Source organism: Grammomys surdaster, unplaced genomic scaffold, assembly GCF_004785775.1.
Source record: "Grammomys surdaster isolate TR1022 unplaced genomic scaffold, NIH_TR_1.0 167, whole genome shotgun sequence".
In the NCBI taxonomy this organism is placed as follows: Eukaryota; Metazoa; Chordata; class Mammalia; order Rodentia; family Muridae; genus Grammomys; species Grammomys surdaster.
The window spans coordinates 5,934,188-5,945,121 of NW_021604615.1; the positions used below are offsets into that span (position 1 = coordinate 5,934,188).

Below are 10,934 nucleotides of genomic sequence, written 5' to 3' on the forward strand. Positions count from 1 at the left end.
CTCTCTCTCTCTCTCTCTCTCTCTCTCTCTCTCTCTCTCTCTCTCTCCCTTTCTCTGACTCTACCACCCTCTCAACTCCCTTCCCCGTGCCCTGAATAAACTCTATTCTATACTACGCAGCTCCTGTAGGAGCTGCTGTCCATTCCTAAAGTCAAACCCTTGGCTTTCAAGGGCACAGGGCACAAAACGCCATCTGAAGAGGAAAAGCCACAGCCGTGTGCCTTCACTTCATCCTACGCCCCACTGTTCTGTGTCTTCCAGCCTCCAGCCATATCCAAGACATCAGGACCACATCTGAAGCTGTAATCAGCTCCAAATAGAGGGAAATGACTGTCTTCCCGGGAAGCTGTTTCTGTGCCCCTCTGCCTCAGAGCCTGTGTCCATCTTGGGAAAGTCGGACTCCTGGAGGCAAGAGGGAAGCCTTTGTGTAGTGGATTGTTTTCCTCTTTAACTGGACGACTGTCCCCTCCCCCACCTCTTTGCTTTTCTTTTGCTCTTTTTTTTTCCCCTGATCTCTTGGGTCAGGGGAATGTCTGCCCTGGGTTCTAGCCAGAGCAGAGACAAGAAGGACCTCAGGAAAGGCAGGTACCTAAAAGATTAAGGCAATGGGCAGAGGTGGAAAGACCCTTTTCCGCCTTCTTCAAAGTTCTTTTCTCTTTGATTCCCCACCACGGATGCTATTTGAACTTCTCTGCTCAGAACTGTTTTAAACAATTGTGTCTTCTAACTCAGCCCTCTAGGCACCAGCACCACTCTGTCAACAAGTGGGAATCTGCCTTCAAAAGCAGGGAGCCACTGCGGCCTTCTGGCTGCCTCCCACCTACTTTGAGTCAGTTCTGCCCTGGCCTCCTCAAGAGGAGCCGCTTCCCGCAATATCCAAAAGCAATGAAGAATTTTAAAGAGGTTCCTCACAAAAGGGTAAGGTCAAATATCTAACTTTTGGTTTCTAACAAAGAAGAAGAAAGAGCTAAAAGGAATGAGAGGAGCAAACAATGTTTACAGAGCCTAGGAGGGGGAGGGGAGGGGAGTGTTGGGGAGGGGAGAGGAAAGCTTGCAAACACACCAAGTGTGTGGGATTAAGTATTAAAGGTGGATCCCATCTCCTCTCAGAATGAATTCTCTCAGAACAAAGCTTAGCAGCAGGAATTCTGTGCAGCTGAAAGCTTTCATACCGGTCCCTATGGATTTATGTGCGTTCATCTACAGACTAGAACAACCATCTACAGAATACATGCTAGTGACTTGGAATGTCAGCCTCCCTCTCTCCTTCCCTCTACCCCTCCCTCCCTCCCTCCCTCCCTCCCTCCCTCCCTCCCTCCACAGGAGCTCTTAGGGTGAACTCATCCCTGGCAAGATTTAAGATCACACAAGAGACACCACAGGCAGTGGTCATGGAAAAAGATGGCCACTGTGGTACCATCTGAACCTGAGAAGTCTGTGAGTGGGACTCTATCACCAAAAGCAAACAGGGAGTGAGACAGCTTTGGGGACATGGACTGTAGACCCAAGGCTCACTTGTTCTCCGGGTGTCCCATGTGAGCATAAAAAGAGGTTCACCCACAGTCACTGGACCAGCTCCCGTAACAGGCTGGAGCACAAATGAGAATCCATCACTGTGATGACTTCAACATATGATCTACTGGTGCGCTTACCGGCAGTCCTTCGAGACCATCTCTGCCAGGCGGGCCTCGGTCTCCTTTAGCTCCAGGCTGTCCAGGGAAACCTTAGAAAGAGATAGGCGTAAAGCAACTGTAAGACAAGCTTCCCTTTGCCCCAAGACTCAACTGCATCAGAATCTTGTTGTGAAGTGGACTCTTGTTTGAAGAACATCTAGGGCAGTGAGATAAGCATGACTCAAATGGCCAACATAGGCTCAGAGGAGCAATCATATCTTGTACATAGGTCACTGGCACAGGAAGCCACAGTGTCCCCCAACGTACAACCCCAATCGTCTGGGAGACAAACCTGATGATTTTTTTTTTTTTTGAGCTGACTGACTATGGAACTGGGAGAACCACTAGGCCACTCTCCTCTGATCAAAAACGCACATGATGCCACTGTGACGGGGGTTGGGGGGGCTGGACCATGGCCGTCCATGTGGACACCCTCTAGTAAGAGACTTTCACCCTCACTTTCATGCTGCAGCATTTGAGGGAGCTGGCATCTGACCCCAAGGCCATCCCTAACATGTTTCATCCCACACCCTACTGCTTACCAATCTCTCCCGGAGCCCCCTGTGGCCCTGGAGGGCCTTGAAGTCCTTCTGTGTCACAGGCAAGGCAGCTCTCTCCTTTCTGACCTGAAAGAAGAAATACATGTGCTTTATGTATGCTCAGTACATGTTTAGTGTGTGATGTGCCAACAGATGGCTCTGTGGTGCTCAGAGAGGGGACACAAGAGAGAGTCCTGCAGATGTCCCAGCCAGACTCTTCCCTTCTGTCATCACTCCTGTCCATAGCACTGTCTGCTAGCGAGATGATTTCATGCCCATCCCACAGGCCCCAACAGCACACCACACATGACACTACCCACACACCCACACACACCCACACACCACACACCACACACCATACACACATATGCACCTACACTGCCACACATCACACACACTTATACACTCAACATACACACATATGCACACTTGCATACATACCACACCACACACACATATACACACAACACATACACATGCACATTGCATACATACAATATACCACATACATATATACACATAACACACACATGCACACACACATACACACCACACACCACACACATATATATGCATACATATATATGCATACACATAAACACACATACCCATACATTCACATACACATGTACACACATACATATACATATGCCAACACACATATACACACATCCCCATACACTCACATACACATGTGTACACACATATACATACATATATGCATATACACATGCACACACACATGCACATATATACACACATACATATGCACACACACAGACACACACATACACATAGGCTCACAGGATGCATCTCCTAGGATGCAGAGGATGGATGGATGGATGGATGGATGGATGGACAGATGGATGGACAAGATTTCAGCCTAAAGAACTCCAGGTACTAAGTCCATTGTAAAAAATGGATAACACATCTCAATAAGTAGTGACTGCATGGGGAGGAAGGTTACATGGCTGCCCTGAGATTCCCTCTGAAACTGTTTTCCATGCAAGATTTAGCCTTGTAAAGGGCCAAATTCTTTATAGGCCAATCCAGAAATGGTCAAGTATAGGGCTGGTTTTATGAGGGTCCCAGTTTGTTCTGCCCTGAGGTTAACAAGCACATAAATATCAGAATGCTATTATTTAGTCTGTGCTAAGCCAGTGCTCACACTGATCATGAGGTGAGAGTTCCCCCATCTCTGGGTCCAATTGCTAAAGAGATAAATCAGTGTTCTTCACTGACATCACAGCAAACACTTGAAAGGTTAGAGATAAAATTGAGAGCCCGGAGTAAAGCTGGTTAATCCATCAAGAGAAGAGTTGCCTGCCCCGATTGTGCAAACGCTGAAAACTTGGCGATATCCCATGCATAGATCCCTGGTTTGGCTTAAAGGAAAGACATGTGTCCTTTGAGAAGGAAACTCTCAAGCTTTGAACTGAAAACTTGTGGTATCAGTTGAGACTTTAATACAAGACTAGATTCTTCATCTTGGGAATGTGTAAAGGACAGTCACCTGACTGTCATGGCTGAGTCCCTTCCACTCCCCATCACAGCTATAGCACCAGACAATCACAGCTGAGCTACAGAATACATCTTCTTGGAGTGGTTGTGAAGGACACCCAGATAAAGCAATGGTGAACACGCCTAGTCTGATAGTCTGACAATACCTAAGCCACTCAGTGGGGAAACTCAGCAGTACAAACACAGCTACCACTTTTAAAGTTAAACTAAAGTCTCTTACCTTTCTGTCCAACTTCGCCTGTCAAACCTGGCTGTCCTGGAGTCCCAGGAGGACCCTGGTCCCCAGGTGGTCCAGGTTGACACTCCACAATGCCATCTGAAAGTAATTTTTAAAACCCGTAAGACACAGCCAGGCATTCTTACTCTCTCCCAATCTAACCCTTGATTATAAAGCTAAAATATATTAGGCTGATTTGAACTTTTTAGAAATTCAATTCTCCTTTGCTTCCAAATGAGCCTGTGAATTTTAACTTGCAAAACAAAAGCAGCATAGAGAACAGGCGGTTCTGGGAATATCTCTGGGATGGCAGGACCTCATCCTCGTTTTCCACATTTCATAAGTCAAAAGAGAAGGAAGTTCCATAAAGCCACATACAATCTGTTCTCTGCCCAGGAATTCACACTAATCCTTCCCCAAGGGAGCCAGCTGCCTATCTGGACTCAATCACACCCCCAAATCCCCCTCCACACACACACACACTCCCCCACACCCTCCACACCCCTGTTATCTGTCTTCCTCGACAGCCTCATTTTGGGAACTTCCTTCCCACTCATGAGGATGGGCTTGAGTTCTTGGAATCAACATCACCAGAGTGCCACACTCATAAATCTTCTGTGATCAGCCACGCATGGGAGTCCCTGCTGCTACGCCAGCTTTACAGCCCACAATGGCGATCAGCCTTCCTACTGCAAATAACCACCCCATCTCTTGCTAGTGTTAGCTCAGAAGCACCCAACACCCTGCTTTGATATGCTTCCACTGACCTGGCTGACTTAAGCCTTCTGGAACTTTCTTAAAATTATTAAAATGAAATCACGGCATCACAATAAGCCAACCCCAAGCTTTTCTACTTCATGCTCAGCTTTTCTTGAAAGCTGATATAGGAAGATGCCGTGGGATTCTCCATCTAGACTGCATTATGCCAGGGCATATGCTGGTATAACCTGTTCCCATGTGTACCCTAAGTAGCATTATGCACTGTCACTCTACATGAAATCCAGCTGCCAATCAAGGTTAAACAAATCAACCTGCTAACCTTTAACTTCAGATGCCAGGAAACTTAGAGCTGGTTAATTTGTTGCTTTTCCCTTTAAGCCCTATTTGGTTGTTAGTGGTTATACTTTGTAACATAGTTAACTTTGTAAAACTACTCCAACAAAAGGTTACTAAGTAACCAGTGCTGGGAGGACCAAGCCTTTACACAGCACTGCTTCTAGAAGCAATGACAGTGCCCATCCAGCTCTGCCCAGGGCTCCTGGCATCTAATGGGAAATCCATGGCACTTACTTGTGTGGCCTGGCTGCCCAGGGGGTCCAGGAGGGCCAGGAGGCCCTGGGGCTCCATCTCTTCCACTTGGTCCTGGTAAAGACACGCCTGGAAATCCCTGGTCACCTTTTTCTCCTCTTTCACCTGGGAAGCCTGGAGCACCAACCTGGCCTGGAATAGTGAAACCTGCAACCAGCACAGGAGCTCATGTAAATATCCCAAAGGCAGTGAATGGGACAGCGGTGCAGAAAATCTCCACTCTAACCAAGGTAAAATGCCTACTAGGATTCTCAGTGAGGGTGTGCTCTAGATCAGCACAATACAGCCTGGCAAGACTCAAGCACAAAGTGTTGGATCTGAAAATGCAGAGCCCACTTCCATCATTCTGTATGCTAAAGTGCTAAGGGGTCACACAAGGTGACCTGATAGAGCCCTAAAGGCTGATGGTGGAGACCCTGAGCAGTGCACCTGGGGGAGCCACACACAGCCAGTCCTGCTATCCTGGGAAGAAACAGCCACATACAGATCCCAGGAACAACAGGAGGACTCGAAAAGTCTCAGAGCAAGTAAAAATCAGACTGGTGGAGGAAGGCAAAGGGATGTGCCATCCGCCCATCTTGGAGAGAACCACAGTTCAACAGCTGATGAACTCTGGCAGAGCCAAGGGCAAGGTGTTCACCCAGAGGCTCAGCCCAGTGGACAAGTCAAATGTCCCCTGGGAACAAGGATCTACTGTCTGCACATATGCCTACACATGGGGAAGGGCATGCTAACTTGTATCTATAAAGTATACAGCGGGCACACACCAGGGTATACCGGGTTTTGATAAACTAGAGAGACAAGTAGAAACCTGAAGCCTGTCTTATGAACATACCCAGTGTGTGTGACAAACACATGGGACTAGCAACCACACAGAACATGCAACATTCTACAAGAAATAAGGACTCTCACCTGGAGGGCCTGGTTGCCCTGGTGTTCCAGGGAAACCTTGAAAGGAGAGGAGAGAATTGAACAAAGTAAGGTGAGGTCACTCATGTATGGTCACTTTCTGTTTCTCTGCCACAGTCCGACCAGGGCTACTTGAAGGCACCCACAATCTATGTTAGGAAGTCAGAAGTGGACCCCATAATGTCCCTGAAGAGATACCATCCTCTGGAAGCCACAGAGGAAAAGGGCTCCTGCTTGACTGCCAGTCAGGCTTCCAAAGAGAGAGAAGGAAAGGTGGTGGTGGGGAGGGGAACAAAGGGGAAGAGAGGGAGGTAAGGGAGAGGAGGGAGGGAAACAAGGAAGCTGCAGCCTACCTTTAGGGCCGGGCTCTCCTCTTAACCCTGGTGCTCCTGGGTAACCTCGCTCTCCTTTCTCTCCCAAAGGCCTGGTGCCTACCACCTGCATTAAAGCACAGGTCAGGCTGGTATGGGAAGAGCTGATAGCACATGTCATGTATATTGTATTACCTCATGGAATATGGATGCAAAGATGTGTGGGGAGAAGGGGAAAGGCCTGGAGAGCTACAGAATGAATACCAAATAGCAAGCACTGCTCCGTGCTGAACTGCTAGGCAGGTCAAGCTGCATTTGTACGATTTCCCTAAAAGCAGTGATGGCCTCACTCGGTCAACTAAAGCCTCGCCTGCAATGCAGATGCATCCAAGCCATGGCGTGCCTGACTTGCTTCACAGAGAAACAGAGGAACACCCTTCAGTTTCTCCCAGTGTGCAGAGCAGGAACACACACCATTTGTCTCCTTTTATTGGAGGAGATGTTACGCATCTTCTTTCTCTAAAAGCCTAAAGGGCACTTCCTGAAAAATCACAGGGACAAAGATCAGGAAGGAGGTACTGCCAACCTCCCTGAGACAGAAACCTCCCTCGCTGTGATCCTGAATGACTATGGTGCAAGAAAAACGTCACAGCCAAGGCTGGACACGCTACCTTTGCAATATCCCTATGTATCAATAATGAGGGGATGTCATTGAAAATGCCGTTAAGCAGCTTTGACTAGGTCATTCTACAACATGGACATATATCAAAAAAAAATCATTGTACATTCCAAGTATATGTAAATTCTATCTGTCAATTAAAAAATAAATAAATTTAAAACTAAGTATGGTGTGCTGCTGGGACTGAGGGAGTTGAGAACCCGCTTGCCCTGGGGCAAGTCATGGAAGAAAGTTGAGCCACAGGTGTGCTGGGCATACAAAGGTATCCAGAGGTTAATAGTCCTATTGCTGAAATGTGGCCTCTAGAATGGTCTGTTCCCCAAGTTTTCATCCACACAGCGAGTGGCACACACCCACGTCACCCACACCAAACAGGACAGGAGTGCCCACTGTTTCAAAACCAATTTGGAACAGAAGAACTGAAACCATAGCAGGTCCCAGTGCACATGAACGAGTCTCGAACGTTACTTGGACAAGAAATGTTGTTTTGCTAGAACAGACAGACAGACAGATTATGGTTGATCTGCTCCTCTTACTCAGTTTTCCTTGATGGACAATTTAAAAAAATAAAATTCAGGTTTCAAGATAGGTTGCTAGGTTATCTGTGTGCAAAGATGTTTATTTCCAGAGGTTTGAGGATGTGTGAAAAGCGATAAAAAGTCTGACTGTTAAAAAATCAGAGCAAGTTATTAATTGCTTGATATGTCAGGCACCCCCGTCAGATGAGAGCATCACCCAAGGGGCAGCTGCAGAGTGTACCACAGAACCCGGAGCCCATCACAACCGCGCTCATTACTTACAGTTCCAGGAGGGCCTGGAAGTCCAGCTTCACCCTTCTCTCCCTGCAAGACATATGCACCAGTTATTTACTGCCTTGCCACATAGATGACCATGCAGAAAGCTGGCCAGGAATTTTCTGGTAAAATAGAAGTTGGTTCTACACAATCTCAAAATCATGATACTCTTCCCAACCTCTCCCTTTGGGACTGTCTCGGCTACTCTGTGGTCATCACAAAAAAATAGGGACATAGTTCCTCTGCATCACTCAAAAGTAACATGGGAATGAAGATGGCCACGCTGCCTGAATGCAAGCCTGAAGAGACAAGTGCTTGCCCTGTGTGGCAGCCTTCTCGAGGGACTGTTAGAGAGCCTTGTAGAAGCAGAGTGTTCTCTAAATTGTTAGGAAGCACAGTTTCTAGTTCTAATTCCTTAAGGCACCTCCTTGGGGTTTTTACATCTGGATTTATACTGAAAGCCCCAATATGAACTCCAATGTTAGCTTCAAGCAACTTTAAAATTACCTAGAACCCAGTCAGCAAAAGGCACGGATGTTAGAAATGTCTCCATGTAACTAACTTATGGGTGTCCACATAGATCAGAGCCTCCTTGTTTTATTTAATCCTAAAAAGCAAGGTGTGGCTCGTGGGTAAGTGCTTCACAGCAAGTCCCAGGTCCTAAGTTCACCCCCGGGGACCCACAAGATGGAAGGAGAGAAAGGACTCTCACCACCTAGCCTGACTTCCACGTGTGGCACATGGTGCCTACACACAGCCAACCAATCAATCAATGTAATTTTTTTTAATTGAAACTTTTTTAAAAAAGGCAAGATGTGTCCTTCAAACCCATTCATTCTGTCAAAGGCACAAGCATGTGTCTGCAGAGGGACAGCAGGAGGCAGAAAATTTGGCCATTTTCTTTCTTTTCTTATCCTTCTGCATTTTATCATACTTTATAACTAGGAAAAGTTAATCTCTTTAAAAACAAACAAACTAAACAAAAAATGACACATGCTTGACCAAGTGTGTCATGTGATTTAGTCTTCTTTCAAATAATTCATCAACTGTGAAAAAGTCAACAAACGGTTGAGTCCATACAGAGAAGAAATATTTTCCCCTTGGGTTCAGAGTTATTTATTCTAGAAAATAAATGAGCAAGCTCCAAAGATGAACAACCCATTAAGGGTAAAAACTCAAAACATCACTACGCACCTGAGGGCCCTGCCGGCCTGGGAGACCTGGGTACCCGGAATCACCAGGAAAGCCCTAAAAGCAAGGAAGATACAGAATGGTCACGAGAGGACAGTGGCCCTTGTCCACTGTTAGCATTCTATCTAAACTCCACCCCACAGTTGCCTGGCAACAGCCAGGTAGGCCTGGCCCACTGTAAAAAGGGCTGCTTGCCCCATTCTCTCTTTCTTGCACTCTTGCTCTCTTGATCTCTTACTCTCCTGCTCTCTTCCCTCTTGCTTCTCCCTTCCCTTCTCCCCTTCCCCATTTCCTTCCCCCTTTCTCCATGCGCTCTATTCTCTCTCTCTCTCTTTCTCTCTCTCTCTCTCTCTCTCTCTCTCTCTCTGTGTGTGTGTGTGTGTGTGTGTGTGTGTGTGTGTGCCTCTACTACCCTCTTAACTCCCCTCCCCATGCCCTGAATAAACTCTATTCTATACTATATTATTGTGTGGCTGGTCCCTCAAGGGGAAGGGATGCCTCAGCATGGGCCCACTGAGACATCCCCCTCCCCCATACCTCACCACACCCCATAGAACATATTCTATATCTCCTTATCTTTTTATAAACACATCATCCACTCAGAAACTACAGCGGAAGAGACTTACCGGGCTCCCCTTTTCTCCTTTTTCACCGTCTTTTCCAGGTTTTCCCTGTACAATAAAGAGGCAGACATGAGTGTTTCACAAATAACTGTGGCCACACCACAGCTCTGTTCACAACTTTCCCTGGTGAGGAACAAGCAGGCAGAGAAGAGGGCCACATGAGTTGCTAGATCACTGGGGAGGAAGATGGCCCAGTTTCTGAAGAGCAGTGTGCACAGGGATCCAGAGGTCAATGTCTTAGGTACCAAGGGATTATTTTGTCATTGGTAGTGAGCACCCAGGCTGATATGTAAGGCCTTGTCTTTCCACTCATGACTTCAGGGAATCACCAGATATTCCCAACAACCAACAGCTAGGCACATATCCCACTGCTGCTGTCCAGACAGGGAGAAGCATGTGAGGCTGTTGGGGTCCCAGCCACACATAAGCCTGGCTAGGGAGGAGGTAGGGGTTCAAGTCTGGTGTCAGGAAGAGCATTAAAAACAGCTAAACATCCACTCTGACCACACAGGAAAACAGATGTCCCATGGGACAGCACAGGGGATAATTCTTCCAAAAGCTCCTCCCTAGCAGGCTCAGTGGGGTCCAAGGAAGAAATTAGAAAATATTATAGATACATCCATCCTTCCATTCATTTCTATGAGTGTGGGGATTAGAGGGGAGTGTTTCTGTGAGGAGTGGATAGATCTAGGAAGCACTTACCCGAGGCCCTTGTTTGCCAGGTTCACCTTTCTCGCCATATCCTGGTGCTCCCTTAAGAGACAAGAGGAGAAGAAGTTAGACTCATTGATATATGCAAATACAACATAGACCAATACACACGCTGGCTTTGGTGGGAAACACCAGTTCCATAACGTGTAATCCTTCACATAAAATAACAATGATGAAGAGGACCAGAGTGCTTACCGGGGATCCAGGTTCACCTTTCTGACCCTAAAAGAATGGAGGGGTTGGAGAGAGAGACATCAGTACCACCTAATGGCAACATTGTCCACCTAATGGCTACATTGCCCACCTAATGGCTACATTGCCCACCTAATGGCTACATCACCCACCTAATGGTTACATCACCCACCTAATGGATACATCATCCACCAATGGCTACATCACCCACCTAATGGTTACATCATCCACCAATGGCTACATCATCCACCTAATGGATACATCAT

General features: G+C 47.0%; 1 protein-coding gene across 1 annotated transcript in view; it reads right to left on the minus strand.

The window, feature by feature from the left end:
- The window catches only part of Col4a1 (collagen type IV alpha 1 chain), a 119,228-nt gene that overhangs the window by 33,316 nt on the left and 74,978 nt on the right, over positions 1-10,934 (minus strand). Inside the window, exons 14-24 of the mRNA XM_028766335.1 lie at positions 10,672-10,698; positions 10,468-10,518; positions 9,769-9,813; positions 9,146-9,199; positions 7,958-7,999; positions 6,521-6,605; positions 6,171-6,206; positions 5,241-5,405; positions 3,954-4,049; positions 2,216-2,299; positions 1,653-1,723 (exon numbers count right to left, since the gene is read on the minus strand). Coding sequence (XP_028622168.1) covers positions 1,653-1,723; positions 2,216-2,299; positions 3,954-4,049; positions 5,241-5,405; positions 6,171-6,206; positions 6,521-6,605; positions 7,958-7,999; positions 9,146-9,199; positions 9,769-9,813; positions 10,468-10,518; positions 10,672-10,698 — 756 coding nt within the window. The remainder of the gene's footprint in view (positions 1-1,652; positions 1,724-2,215; positions 2,300-3,953; positions 4,050-5,240; positions 5,406-6,170; positions 6,207-6,520; positions 6,606-7,957; positions 8,000-9,145; positions 9,200-9,768; positions 9,814-10,467; positions 10,519-10,671; positions 10,699-10,934) is intronic.